The sequence below is a fragment of the Felis catus genome, chromosome A3, assembly GCF_018350175.1.
Source record: "Felis catus isolate Fca126 chromosome A3, F.catus_Fca126_mat1.0, whole genome shotgun sequence".
Lineage (NCBI taxonomy): Eukaryota > Metazoa > Chordata > Mammalia > Carnivora > Felidae > Felis > Felis catus.
This window is the reverse complement of record NC_058370.1, coordinates 91,507,336-91,523,004: the sequence shown is the minus strand read 5'-3', so window position 1 is coordinate 91,523,004 and position 15,669 is coordinate 91,507,336. Positions and strand designations below refer to the sequence as shown.

The 15,669-nt window shown below is 40.6% G+C and overlaps 1 protein-coding gene across 1 annotated transcript in view; it reads left to right on the top strand.

The window, feature by feature from the left end:
• The window catches only part of EVA1A (eva-1 homolog A, regulator of programmed cell death), a 46,496-nt gene extending 32,833 nt beyond the window's left edge, over positions 1-13,663 (top strand). Inside the window, exon 4 of the mRNA XM_023251793.2 lies at positions 12,369-13,663. Within this exon, the coding sequence (XP_023107561.1) occupies positions 12,369-12,742 (374 nt within the window). The 3' untranslated portion in view covers positions 12,743-13,663. The remainder of the gene's footprint in view (positions 1-12,368) is intronic.
• Positions 13,664-15,669: the final 2,006 nt, after the last annotated feature.

Genomic DNA, 15,669 nt, shown 5'->3' with positions numbered 1-15,669 from the left:
TTTATCCTAAGGACCTAACTAGGGACATGGGCAAACATTTTACTATGAGAACAATTGATCTCAGAATTGTTTATAATAGTAAAAAATCAGAAAAATGGGTGAATATTAATTGAAGCAGAAAGATGTGCTGTTGCGTGAATAAAGCCTGTTATTATATAGTATACACAATATAATCCCATTTATATTTGTATATTCACATGTATATGTAACCACATTTTACTGCAAATTATATCTGGATGTTGGGATTTTATGAGTGCATTTGTGCATTTTTAATTTTCTTTTGCTTAGCTGTATGCTTAAGTATTCTATACTTCATTGATATCACTTTTGTAATAAATAATGTTATTTTATTGGAATTTAAGATTTAGAATTATATCATACATATATTTTAAAAATTACTACTCCCTTATTCTTTTCTGACTTCTAGACCTAAGTATCTAAATGCCCTGAACATTACTACTTGGGTGTGCCATAAGCATTTCAAATTCAACCGGGCCTGCAATGGAATATTGTCCTTCTTTTTAAATTGTTCTTTCTTTGGTGTACCATCTAGGGCATCAGTTTTACCAGAAATACGATTTCTAGTCTTATTCACTGCCCATATACAATTGGTTAGGGTTGATCTATTTTGCCTCTGAATGTTTCTCATATGGGTCCCCTCCTTTTTATTCCCACCATCATTAAATTGATCCAAGCCCCACTGAGTTTTTGCTTATCTTATCATAATGATATTTTCCATGGTCTGCCTGCCTTCAGTCTTGCTTCATAGACTGTGTTTTATAGCAAAATGATCTTTCTGAACTGTAGCTGTGATGATGATGTAATTCTTTTTATTTTTTAGAGTACTTTAGAATACTTATTATCTCTGGGATGAAGTTCAAGCACTTTTGTATGTTTTAATAATTAGGATTGTTTTAAGCTGCAAATAATAGAAAATCTCAACTTGGTGGCCTAAACATATAAGAGTTATCTTACCTTCATAAGAAGTTTGGAGGTAGGTGGTCCATTGGCTCAAAGATGTAGGGACCAGCATCTCTGTGATTTTCATGTTCTTTCTATTATGGCTGCACAGTGGCTGCTGTCACTCTTGCCCTCATTCAAGATGGTTAAGAAAAGGAAGGATGTTCCAGTAGATCTCTTCTCATATTTCATTGGCCAAAACTTTGTTACATGACCATTTAGCTGAAAAAAATGACAAAGCTTTTTCAACTTTTAGACCAGTGACTCATAACCAGGTGTGATTTTGCCCTACAGGGGATTTCAGGAAATGTCTGGAAATACTTTTGGTTGTCACAAATGGGGTGGGGTGGGGCTACTATTAGCATCTATCAGTGGAGAAACGTCCTATGATGCACAAGACAACCCCCACAACAAAGAATTAACTGGTCCAAGAGGTCAATAGTGCTGAGGTTGAGAAGACATGCTCCAGAGGCAAGTAAGGGAGAAGGGATTTGGGGATAGTGTAAGTTCTGCAACCTGCAGTTTCTTATGTGGCTTACCAGGGCTTTTAGTGCCTGAACTTGACTTCTCTGTGCTGTCATTTAGTTGTAGACCTCCCTGACCAACACCTCACTCCAATTATTCTAAACCACTTGCTAGGCCTTTTCTGACCTCTTTGCCTTTGGCAGTCATTTCCTTTCCCAAGAATTCTTCCCTTCAGTCCTCGACTGGCTAGCTCCCTCGCAGTCTTCAGGGTCTGCTATTTACTCTCTTTGCTCCCCCACCCTGGCTTAGGTGCTCATCCGTGTGCTCCTCACACATGTTTTGTTTCCCTTGATCTCAGCACTTGGATTGGAGGAGTTAACATTTCTTGTTTCAACTCTGTGCAGCCAACCCCTTGGGATCATAATATAATAATTTATGATGAGGATAATAATCTCATTAATAGTAATAGCCTCATGAATAACTTCTAATAGGGTTAGAAAGATTAAATGGAATGATTGCTCTTTAATTTAATGTTTTGAATTGATAATACATTCTCCTGCTCACTCTTCCATTTCCTTTAGTTTCTTCCTTAAAGTCACCTTCTCAGTTAAATTCCCTCAGGTGACTCCACCCGCCTGCTCCCCTCCTGCACACGTCTGACACTTCCTACCCTCCTTCCTATTTTTACTGTTTTCTTCTCCTTATCACCTTATTACCATCTAACATACAACTATTTTATTTGTTTATTTTATTTAATATCTCTCTGAATAGACTACAGGCTCCCAGGAACACTGGGGTTTTTGTTTCTTTCCTCAGCCTCTAGAATAGTGTCTGGCACCTATTAGATGCTCAACAAATCAGTGAATCAACATGGCTCCATGATCAAACAATATAAAAAGATACATAGTGAGAAGTTTTAACTGCCCCTCCATCCAGTCCCCAAGTTTGACCTATCATCAGGCTTCTCTGCATCCTTCCAGGGTCCTTTGTGCACAGGTAAGGAAATATGAACATACAGTCTCATTCTCTCCCCTTTTATACACAGGTAGCATTTCATACATACTGTTTTGTACTTTGCCTTTTTCAGCGAGCAACCAACGTATCATAAAGATGTGTTATAGCAGTGTATAGAGAGCTTCCTTATTCTTTTAGACAACTATATCCTGTTCTTATGTACAGATGAACCATAATTTAACCAGTCCCCTGCTGATGGCCGGTGAGAGTGATTCAAATCTTTTCAAATGGGCAACAGAGTTGCAATAAATAAAACAAACCATGGCATATACACATGTTCAAGTGTATTTGTAGAATAAGTTCCCCAAAGTGGAATTGTTGGATCAAAGTATGTATAAATTAGTAATTAAGTTAAATATTATCAAAGCGCCACTTAAGAAGGAATTTTACCAATTTACTCTTTTTAAGATGCCTAAGAAGGTCCTGCAACAGTATTTCCCAACTGTTGGGTTTTTGACAATCTGATAAATGAAAAATATACATAAATATCATTTAATTTCTGTTTCTCTCGGTCATAGGTCAGGAAACCTTTTCTGTAAAAGGTCATATAAACAGAGAACAGTCTCTCTGTTCTAACTGTTCAACTCCTGTGTTGATAGCATGAAAGCAGACATAGATAAAACATAGATGAAGCGGCTGGCTGTGTGCCAATGATAAAACAGATGGTGGTCAGGTTTGGCTTATGAGCCATAGTGTGCCAATTCCTGCTCTAGGTGAGCATCCTTTCATATATTGAAGGGCCATTTGTGTTTCTTTTTCTGTGAACTGTTCGTATCTTTTGTCCATTTTCTTTATTGGTTGGTCTTTTTTCTTAATGCTCTTTCTAGAATGCTCTTTATGCACTAGCTCTTTGTCTCTGTTACATATTTCAAACATTTTTCATAATTTTGGCATTTGTCTTTTAACTTTGTTTACAATAATTTTTTTCAATGCAGAAGTTTTGGGGATCATTTTTTCATTTAACTAATATTCTCTGAATATGTAATTATAAGTACAGTGGTGTGGACTATGTGTAGTTCGCTAGAATTTGAATCATTTTTCCTATGAGACTGGCTTGAGAAAGATTGTCTCTTAACAGTGAGGGGACCTAACCCACCATAACTCAATTAATAGTCACAAATTTGGAGCTTGGAGAAAGTACCATAGTTTCTGCTCTGTGTAATCCCTCTTCTGGAAATCCTGTGGGAGTTGAGAACCTTTGTGTCTTTAGCCCAGAAGGCACTGTAAACTAACAGTAAATTTTTGTGGAATAAAGTAACCTTTTATTGACCTATAATATTTGAACAAATTTTAACAATTGGAATATACTCTCCTGGAGAGGGCTTGGTAAAAGCAGTACTTTCATTCACAGCCAATGGCAAGAAAATTTAATGTACTACTTTTGAAAAGCCACTTGGTGATATGTATCAAGAGGTATAAAAATATGTATCCCTTCTAACACAAAGATTTCTTTTCTGAGGGGGCGCCTAGGTGGCTCAGTCAGTTAAGCATCTATCTGACTTTGGCTCAGGTCATGGTCTTGGGGTTCGTGAGTTCAAGCCCTGCATTGGGCTCCGTGCTGACAGCTCAGAGCCTGGAGCCACTTCAGAATCTGTGTCTCCCTCTCTCTATGTCCCTCCCTCGCTCATACTCTGTCTCTGTCTCTCTCTCTCTCTCTCTCTCAAAAGTAAATAAACATAAAAAAAAAGCGTACTTTAAAAAGAATGATTCCTTTTCTGAGAATGCATTCTAAGGCAACACATGAAACAAACAAGCAGAAAAGGAAGTAGTGTTACACACAGAAGTACTCTGACTATACATTTGTCCAAACTCACAGAATGTACAACACCTAGAGCCCGAATGTAAACTATGGACCTTGTGTGATTATGATGTGTCAGTGTTGGTTCATCAACTGTAACAAAGGTACCGCTCTGGTAGGGGATGTTAATAATGGGAGAGGCTATGGGTGTGTGGGGGTGGGGAGTATGTGGGAAATCTCTGTCTTTTCTTCTTAATTTTGTTGTGAACCTAAAACTGCTGTAAAAAGTCTTAAAAGCAAACAAACAAACAAAAAACCCATGCAGATAAAAATATATAAACTATATAAATATAATGAAGTAAATATAAATAAATATGTACATATTCTTATGACAGGAAAAAAGAACAGAAGAACATTCACTACACTACACAGTATGTAGTTATATTCAGGTTGTGAGCTTATGGTTGTTTTACAAATTTTTGTCATTCCCTACTCTTTTAATGCTATATACACACATACATGTACATTTATATGTATGCACACATATATACACCTACGTACATCTATATACATGTTAATCAACATACAATAAGTTTATTAAGTGGACTTTTAGAAACTGTGTATTCATGATTTAATTCAATAAATATTTGTGAGATACACATAATGAGCAAGGCAATATGCTAGATGCTCTGAAAATTCAAAGTGAATCATGTGGATTCTGCCCTCAATTTTCTCTGTTATATGGGAAAAAATAGTAGTTATATAACTAATTGTAATACAACTACATAAAGTGCTGCCTAGATTGGAGGGGCTAATTAATCACACTCTTCCTTCCAGACTCAAGAAGCCAGAAACGCATCAGAAGAGGGTACTGACTATAGCAGTGGTTAAGCCACAACAGAGAATGTTCTGGGCCTTCTACCTAGCTCCCCTTAGTCCTGGGGTGATACGATGGCAGGTCTTCCCTGCTGCAGGTGAAGAAAGGTGAGCAGGGTGGATTAGGATGATGGGTAAGGGAACAGAAGGCCTCTTTCGGGGAGTGCTTAGGGCCTGGATGGCCTCAAAAAGGTGAGGATGGCCTCAAAAGAGGTGAAAGCAAGGGAGTATACTCCAGAGCCAGCCCAGTGGGGCAGGGATTCTCCAATATTCCCTCTTCCTGAGGAAGAACAAGTCAGGGATGGAAGAAGGAGGGAAGCTTTCTCCAGCATTTCAGAAAGGGCAGAAGTGTTAGTAGGAGTCTTCGCTTCTTTATGGTGAGGGACAGAATCTCATAAAGAGGAATCCTTGCAATGCCTGAAGAGTTCAGAGAAGAAATGATGCTGAATACTCCCTGATACTACAAAAGCCCTGTTACTCTCTTTAAAACCTATTTGTAAAACTTTTTTTCTTTGCAGTCAAGGGATTGCAAGCTTTGAGGCCAACAAGAAAAGTCTAGGCAGGAGAACCAATTACACTTGCACGGAGACCAGCTGATCTGGCCTGGGCTGCTTCTGCTCTTTTGCAGAGTTTGCTGGGCATGGTCTGACCTCTGAAGGTGCAAATGAAATTAGTCCCAGGACCTCCACATAGAGCCTTTTCCTGCTCATGAAAACAATGACCCTGCAGGAAGCAAGATACAGCAATACATTTATTTTTATTTACTGAGAGAAAACAACCGGCAATAGCCCTCCCCACTCTACTTCCTGGGCAATTAACAGCTGTCTGGATCTGGCCAAGACCAGGGTGGATCATTGGCCAAGAGGAAGTGACCTGGAGCAGAGATGAGAAAAAACAACCACGACAGAGCTACAGTTTCGATTTTTGCAGAAGCATGATGAAGAAAACCAAAACAAATTATATCAGCTGTGAAAATCAACCCTGAGTCACCTCCTCAGAATCCAGTGAGGCCCAGTAAACTCCCTTGCTCTCTCTCATTGCTTTTGCTGGGCTTCTCTAGGAATCCTTGTCTGAGACTGCTCTAGGCAAAAAAGTATGTTTTCTGGTTGGAGTAGCAGGACAGGATGGACTAGTTAAGCTGGGGAGAGGGGAGAATAGTGGTTCCCAAGATAAAGTTCAATAACCATCTTCCAAGTTAACCTATGTAATGGGAGGCTGTGAGGGCAGGGTGTGAAAAACATGGAGAAATACATTCCCAGGGAAGAAAGGGTGGGATGAGAAAAGGAAGGAAGGTAAGGGAGAAAGGGAAAGAGGGAGGAAAACAGATAGATTAGATGGATGGAGGGATGGATGGGAGGGAGGGAGAGAACTCAGAAGGAAGGAAGAGAGGGAGAGAGGGAGAAAGAAAATAAATAGAGTGAGTTATTATTTATTGAATGCCTATCTTTGTCAAGATCATGGATAATCCCTTTATGCTGGTCATCTGTAATACCTTTAACCCTTACCACAATTCAGTGGGGTAGGTAAGTTGGTGTTTCAGAAATGACTTAGATGAGGCTTCAAACTGATGCAGTTCTGCCCAATGGTTTTCCATCTTGGTAAAAGCATGGATTTGGGTATCTTTTCTAGAAAGCCTCCTCAGAGCCCCATATCTGAACTTTAGCTTTTCCACTTACCTTTATGTTTCCAGAGATCCCTCTTTATGCTTCGTAATAGCTCTTCCCTTTGGTCCTGGAATGATTGGATCTGCTTCCCTGCTGGTCTGCTCCTTAAGGCAAGAGCTGCCTCAGTTCTCTCAGTTTCTGCTGGATATCAACCAGACAGAATTAAGTTTCAGCCCCCTTCACTGAACATGTATTTATTTATATCAAGCAATTAATTCTTATTAGATATAATTGACATAACATTGTATAGATTTAAGGTGACAAGGTGTTGACTTGCCATATTCATATATCGCAGTGTGATTACCATCATAACATTAGCTACCATGTGTCTCACGTCCCCTAATTATTATCTTTTTCTTTTTTTTTTTTTGTGGTGAGAACAATTAAGTTCTCTTAGCAACTTTGAAGCCTGTAATACAGTATTGTTTCCTGTAATTCACTATGCTGTGCATTAAATCCCCAGGACTTATTCGTCTAGTGGTTACAAATTTATAGCCTTAAACAACACAGCTACGATTCTCTCATTCTCTAGCCCTTGTTCCATCACTATACCCTCTGTTTCTGTGAGGAGGGCCTCTGTAGATTCCATATATTAGTGATAACATACAGTATTTGTCTTACTTTGTCTGACTTATCTCAATTAGCAATAATGTACTTATGGTCACAACACATTTTCTTTATCCATTCATCTGTTGATGGACACTTAGATTGTTTCCACGTCTTGGTTATTATGAATAATGCTGCTGCAAACATGGGAATGCAGACATCTCTTAAAGATAGTGATTTCACTTCCTTCTGTTTCCCTGTTCATTTCAATCGATGTAGAAAATGCATTGGCAAAATACAACATTCTTCCATGATAAAATCCTCAACAAATTGGGTATAAAAGGAACATAATTAAATATGATAAAGGCCATATATGACAAACCCAAAGCTAACATCATGGTCACTAGTAAAATATTGAAAGCTTCTCAACTGCATACAAAAGATCCACCATTTTATTCTTTATAGTTTTGATGTCACCATTTACCTCTTTTTACATTGTGTGTCCATTAATAGATTGTAATAGTTATAGTTATTTTTAATACTATTTTCCTTTAACCTTATACTATCATTTAGTGGCTAATACGTGATTCTGTTACAGAATTAGAGTTTTTAAAATCAGACTGCATATTTACCTTTACCGGTGTGTGGTATACTTTCAAATGTTCTCATGTCACTAATTAGCATTTTTTCACTTCAACTTGATGAACTCCTTTCAGCATTTCTTGTAAGGTAGGATAGCCTCAGCTTTAGTTTCTATAAGAAAGTCTTTATTTCTCCTTCATATATGAAGGATAACTTTGCCATATAGAGTATTCTTGGCTGGCAATTTTTTCTTTCAACACTTTAGGTATGTCATTCTACTCTCCCCTGGCCTGTGGAGTTTCTGCTGAGAAATCCACTGATAGCCTAATGGGTGTTCCTTTATAAGTTACACTCTTTTTTACTCTAGATGTGCTTAAGATTCTTTTTCTTAATTTCATTATAATGTGTCTTGGAGGTGTTTTTGCTTTAAGATAATAGGGTGATCTAATAGCTTCATGAACTTGGATGCCAAAGCCTCTTCTCGGTTTTTGGAAGTTCTCAGCTATTTTTTTTTTTAATTTATACAGAGAGAGAGAGAGAACACATGAGCAGGGGGGGAGGGACAGAGAGAGAGAGAGAGGGAAAGAGAGAGGAACTACCAAGTAGACTGCATGCTCGGCATGGAGCCTAATGTGGGGCTTGATCCCATGACCCTGGGATCATGAGGTGAGCCAAACTTGAATTGGACACCCAACCGACTGAGCCACCCAGGCAGCCCTCAGCTATTATTTTAAAAATAATCTTTCTGGCCTCTTCTTCCTCTCTTCTCCTTCTGGAACTCTGATTATGCTAATATTTGTACATCTGACTGAATGGTCAGGTCACATAGGCTTTCTTCACTCTGTCATTTTTTTTTTCCCTCTGTTTGCCTTTGATTGGGTTATTTGAAAACAACTGGCTTCTAGGTCACTTATTTTTGTCTTCCATCTGATCTACTCTGCTGCAGATTCTCTCTATTGCATTTTTCATTTCAATCATTGAATTCTTCAGCTCCAGAATTTTGTCTGGTTCTTTTTTAAGGTTTCTATCTCATTGCTAAATTTTTCATTTTTTTCATGTATTTTTTCCCTGATTTCATCGAATTTTCATCTGTGTTTCTTTATAGCTCGTTGTTATTTTGAATTCTTTACCTGCTAGATCATAAGATTTCATGTCTTTGAAATCTTTATTGAAGGATTATTATCTTTTGGTGGTGGTAAGTTTCTTGATTCTTCATGTTCCTTATAGCTTTGTGTTGCTGCTTTGTCTTTAAAGTAAAAGACACTTCCTCAAATCTTCACTAGTTGCCTTCAGATGGAGTATATTGTTCATTGATCCTGTTTTATCTGGACTTGCATTTATACACCTGTTCCACACTTCTTACTCCCTCTTGTGGCAAAATTTTTAAAGCTTTTATGTCTTTTCTGGATCTTCTTACAGCTCACCTGGCTGGCTACTAGAAACCTCCCTTTTGTTTTCCAGAAGGTGGTGCTACAGCTCAAGTTTGTGGTTTCTCTCTTGCCCACAGATCCTAGTCTATTTTTCTGATAGCACTCTAGTTTACCCAGCTTTCTTTTGCTGCCAATCTTGGAGCCTGAGTAAGGAGCCACCTTAGAGCAAGGGAAAGTGTAGGTTTAGCACTTGGGGCATGAGGGGTGTCTGTCAGCTGGTGGAGAGATCCTTGGCTGAGGTTCTCCCAGTGGATTGTGGGTGGACTTTCTCCAGACATCCTGAGTGCAGTCAGCATGAACCATGTCTCTTTAATGCCCTTTGATAGTCTTATCTGTCTCTTTCCCGATTTCTTCCCTCCCCTCAGTCATGGGGGTCCCACTTTAGACTCTGGATGTTCCTGGAGGGAAATGGGTTTTTCCCTGCTGCATCCAGTGTAGCTGGGGTAACCAGGCACTCACACACAGCTCTCACTCCCCCCCACAGAGTGGTGCCAGCAGATAGTTCAATTCTGTGCTGTCAACTTGGAGGGGAGGGGCAATGCCGGAAAATTTCCTTCAAACCCCTTTATTGTTTGTTTGTTTGTTTGTTTCCTTAAGCGATGTTCTGGAATTGTTTCATCCAAGTCAGCACTTTTCAAAATTTTCCCCAAACACAGCTGGGAAGGATTGGGTTGGGGTTGCTAGTTCCACAGCCCAAACTGAAGTCTGTCTGTGGTCTATTATGGGATGATCAGGTGGGCGAGACTCCTCCCGGGTTTCTTGGGCTATGTTGTTGGATCACAAGACTCCCACAGAGACACTTTTGTTTGTGGATGGATGCTTAATTAGCTGTTAAAAACAAGAGGCACAAAAAGTAGGGATATGTTACACTGCTATGATATTGATGTCAATTCCCTTTCACCACATTTACGTTGTTGACTACTCTTGCATCTACTATTAGTGTCCTCTGTTTCCTTCACTCCTCTTCATACCTCTAATTTATATCTATTTTATTCACATAACTGTCTTTTTGGCAGGAGTTTTGGAGAGAAGGAGGTATCATAAACACATGTGTTCAATATGCTGTGTTTAGACTGATAGAGCCCTTTTTTGGGGTACAATTTAGGATGCATAAAACTTCAAAATGCCTATGCCCTTAGATGCAGTTATTCTATTTCTAGGTAACTAACCCGTAGAAATAATTCTGCATGTGTATAAAGAGATGTGTACAAGAACACAAGCATGTTGACTCTAGCATTGCTCAAAATAGTAAAAAAATTGTAAACCACTTATATTGATAGTATTAAGGAAATGGTTAAATAAACTTTGATATGTCCATGCTACAGAACACGGTGCAGCAGTCAGAAAGAATTCTGTTGACATATCTGGAAAGTTCTCTAAAAAATATTCTTAAATTAAAAAATATATATATGATACCACTTACATTCTTTAAAAATCTACAAAACAATGTGTATTTTGATTCATACTTACAAGTGAATACAGATTATGGAAAGCTAATTTGTTGATGGCAATCTTGGGTCATATCACATTGATTATGCCCTGTGACTCAAGGCCAGGCCTGCCCCTATGTTCTCATACTTGCCTAGAAAGGGAAGGTTATTCACCCCAAGTCTCTCATCCTGTTGAGCACATCATACAGGGATCATCATTGGGCTCACTAAGCATATTGCACATCAACAGAATGATTATTTTCTTTTCTCACCAAGGAAAAGTTCAAATTTCTCCCCCACAAATTACCTGATGAGGTTATTATAAACTACCTACTCTGGCCTTTCAATCTGTGATTGTATAAGCTATCTATTGCTGCAAAGCAAAATACCTCAAAACTTAAAACTTAAAACAATACACATTTATTATCTTGTCATTTCTGTGGGTCAGGAATCTGAGACTGGCTTAGCTGCAAGGCCAGGGCTGCACCAGGAGGGCATGGTTCACTTCCACGTTCACTCGCATGGCTGTCGGCATGATTCAGTTCCTTACAGGCAGTTAGCCAGAGGCTACACTTAGTTCCTTGCCATGTGGGCCGCTCTATAGAGCAGCTCACAACACGCAGCTGACTCCATCAGAACAAGTGAGTGAGAAAAGCCAGAGAGAGAGAGAGAGAGAGAGAGAGAGAGAGAGAGAGAGCATAAGCAAATTGGAAGTCAGTCTTATATAACCTAATCTTAGACTCATCCATCACTTTTGCCATATTCTATTTGTTAGAAATCCTTGACTGGGTCCAGCCCATTAGGTCCATCCCTCAAAGGGAAGGGCTTGTGCAAGAGTCTGAATACTAAGAGGTGGGGGGGGGGGTGTGGGGAGCATCTTGGAAGCTAACTACATTTGTTGACTAGACCTGTAATGGTATAGTTAGAATAAGGGAGGCAGCTATCCTTGGTTTTATTTATAAATTTGTTGTCAAGAAGAAGAAGAGGAAGAAGCAGGAGCAACTGCTGCTGCTTATAGCTGTGATTAAAAGGTTATTCAGGGGTTGCAGGAGCATATTCAGAAGCCAAGAATTTTCCCATATAGGCAAAAATGGGCTTTAAGCACAATACATCTATGAGAGAGAGAGAGAAGAAACAGAGAAATTGAGCATGCACACGAGTGGGGGAGAGGGTCAGAGGGACAGAGAGAGAGAGAGAGAGAGAGAGAGAGAGAATCTTAAGCAGGCTCCATGCCTAGCACAGAGCCTGCTGGATATCAGGACTGTAAGACCATGACCTGAGCTGAAAATCAAGAGCCAGATGGGCTTAACCGACTGAGCCACCCAGGTGCCCTTAGACACATACATCTCTTAAGCAAATGACATCTAAGTACACTTGTGCTTACAATAGGTGCTAAATAATACTTTTCTTTCATCTTTTTTTCAAAATTATTTCAAATTTAAAGTTGCAAGGATATAGGAAAAGAATCCCATACACCCTATACCCAGATTCAGTACTTGTTGATAATTATGTTCTGAATACAGTATGCAGTTTGTCACATAGGAAGGCAATATGTGTAACCATCGGAACTTTGAGGTGTGCTGAGACGTGTGCAAGGTGGGCGGGAGCTCTGTTTCCTCTGCGCATCTGGAGTCATCACTAATGCCTCTGTTTCCTGCCGCAGAAAACCCCGAGCGCGCAGCTCTGTACTTTGTCTCCGGCGTGTGCATCGGGCTGGTGCTCACTCTGGCCGCCTTGGTGATGAGGATCTCTTGCCACACAGACTGCCGGCAGCGTCCCCGGAAGAAGTTCCTGCAGGACCGAGACAGCAGCAGCGACAGCAGCGACAGCGACGACGGCAGCTCGGACACAGCGTCTGACATCTCCGTCAGGAGACACCGCCGCTTCGAGAGGACTTTGAACAAGAACGTGTTCACCTCGGCCGAGGAGCTGGAGCGCGCCCAGCGACTGGAGGAGCGGGAACGCATCATCAGGGAGATCTGGATGAACGGCCAGCCCGAGGTGCCCGGGACCAGGAGCCTGAACCGCTACTACTAGGGGCGGGAACGGATGCCCGCGTCTCAGGAAGCCGCCGGGGAGGGCCAGGGTCCGCCGGCAGGGTGGGCACAGGGCTGAATGCAGTTCTGCTTAAGCCCTGGGGGCAGAGATAAGCAGGACACGCCCATTTCCCAGACAGGAGGACTCATCTTTCCTTTTCGATTAAATTCATGGAGAAGTAGAAAACCCAAGTCAGTTCATCAACCTTTCCAGGTCTTGGAACGGTGCTGAAAACCCTCTCCAACAATGTGGGTGGAGATTAGAGAAACGGGACTGTGGTTTCTCTTGATTTCTGAGGATCTCAGAAGTTTCTGCAGACTTCATTGCTTTGTGTTATTCCTTTACAAAAGGAAGATTTTCATGGCACGAAGGCTAGGAATAGCAGGGTGAACTTAACCCAGTAAATGCAATTTTCTAAATGACCCCATGCTATGGAGGTGATTCTCATCCAGATAGCATGATTTATGCTTATTATTTAAGGCTGATTTTTAAAAATCTTGTGTTGCAATGGCAACCTTGTCCATTTTAACTGGCACCTCAGGGATTAAAATCCTATTTTTTAGTATAGTTCCCACCTCATTCATGAAGATGGATAGAATTAATGTATTATGGGAGATGTGTCAGTGAACTAGAAAATATCAATAACCTCAAAGGATGAAGGGTTTTATTTTAAATAGTTTATAAAATATATATTAACATGCATATTTGAAGATGCTGCATACGAATAAACGATGTGTCTCCCCCTGCCTCCCGCCCCTTTGGAGGAAAGAAATTTTGTTATAAATCTAGATACTCATGATTTTAAACATTTTGTTAAAAAAAACAAGTTTGAATTTCCAAGAAAAGAATGGGAATGGGAGATGAGGAATAAAGCCAAAATTAGGATGAGATTAAAAAAAAATAAATATTACATAAAATCTTTTTTGTTTCATGTCCATCTCTGTGGTTATATTTACCTTAAATGGCAGTCATTTCATAGGTGGCTATGGTCTTTTGCCAGGCTCTTTTAATAATTGGGGAATTAGGAGGAATGGAGAAACTGGAGAATAAAGAAATGGCCTTTGTGTGTGACTAACTAGGGACTTTTTTTTTAACATTTTTTAAAGTTTATTTATTTATTTTGAGAGAGAGAAAGCATATGCACAAGCAGGGGAGGGGCAGAGAGAGAGAGAGAGAGAGAGAGAGAGAGAGGGAGAGATTCCCAAGCACCTCTGCACTGTGAGTTATAGATCTGTTGGCTCCCTTCTCTTGACATGCAGTGTGTTCCTTAGTCTGTCCCAGCGCTCCTGACCCTTCCTACTGAGAGTATCTCCATTGGCAACCATTCGTGTCATCAGTACGTCTGAAAGAATGGTCCTGAGACTTCCTCTGCTGGGGTCTCTATTGCTTTAGCAACCCACTGTCTATGATAGGGACTTGGTGGGCTGTCTTAAGAAGTGAATGATCACAAAGCTCTGTTTGCCCAGGGGACAATATAGTTAGCTTGAAACCTTGGTGGCTGGTCTGATTATACCATTTTGGGTTGCCTCATTGGCTAGTAACAACTGCCAAAAATCTTGTTAAATCAATGTCTTTGAGTCTGGGTTCCCACCCTTGTGCTTTCAGTACCTAGGCAATAATTGCCTGGGCTTTAGGTTAACCTCATCCATCTCCGTCTGTCTTTTAGAAAAGTGAAACATTGAGGTGTCTTCATCCCCAGGATTCATCCAAAGCTGATAACAGGGAAAGATATGACCCTCATTAGGCAGGGGCTAAGGGGGCAGTGGTAAAGGTGTTTGGGAAGGTTCTGGGTCATCTGGTTTTCTTAGTCCAATATCCTGATGCCTTTCTGGCAAGTCCATACAAGTTCCCATTTTGAGGGCGGTGGGGGCTTTGCCTAAGGCACAAAATACTAGATAACAGTTTAACCCACTGCTTCACTTTCATATACCCAGGATTCCAGCTTTCAGTCAAAGATAGGGAGACCTTACATTCCTTATCTTGACCCAAGCAGTTCTACATTTAGGTCTGCCACTCCTGGTTCCAGTTTCTGCAGGAGGCCACATTCATTTGCAATAGAATGATACCCAACTTAAGAGCATTTATTGGTTCATACAACTGGGAAAGGTGAGGTTGGATCCGGCTTCATGGATGATGGGGTCCAGCTGCTGAAACAAAAGTTTGTTCTTTCTCAGCTCTCACCTCTGTTTCTCTCTGTTGCTGGTCTCATTTTCTTCTCCTTCAGAAGAAACTGTGACATATGTAGACCAACGTAGTGTATTGGATTAATTGCTACTGACCAAGCGTCCATACAGCCACAAGTGGGGTGTGTGTGTGTGTGTGTGTGTGTGTGTGTGTGTAGGCAGTTTCACAGTTTACTAAGCTCAGGAGACAGCATGGCAAGGATGCTTCTGATGCAGCTTCCCTGGTCTTCCATGTTTCCTCAGAGAAACACCAGCTGACAGTTAAACATCTGACATATTAGGAAGCATAGTCACCCTAGGAAACTCCCACCAACTTCCTTTAAGAGTCTCTTCCTACACTGTGAGGCACAGGTAGTCACTATCAACTCATGGCACATCTCAGCCCCCTCAGCTGAACCTTCACTAATGGCAGGGAGTACACTCCAGGCGCTTTTGGATTTAACATCATCCCAATACAAGGACACAAGAGGACAGAAACATCTTGCTTCAAGGTTCAAGATTAAAATCACAGGGAAGGACTACTTGGCCTGGCTTGTGTAGTGTGCCATTCTAGGAGTTTTACCATTACAGGTATTATATTTAAGTCGTTAGGGATGCCTGGGTGGCTCAGTCAGTTGAGTGTCTGACTCTTGATTTTGGCCCAGGTTGTGATTCCAGGGTCATGGGATCAAGCCCCATGTCAGTCTCCGCACTGAGTGTGGAGCCTTCTTAGGATTCTCTTTGTTCCTTTCTCTTTCTGCCCCT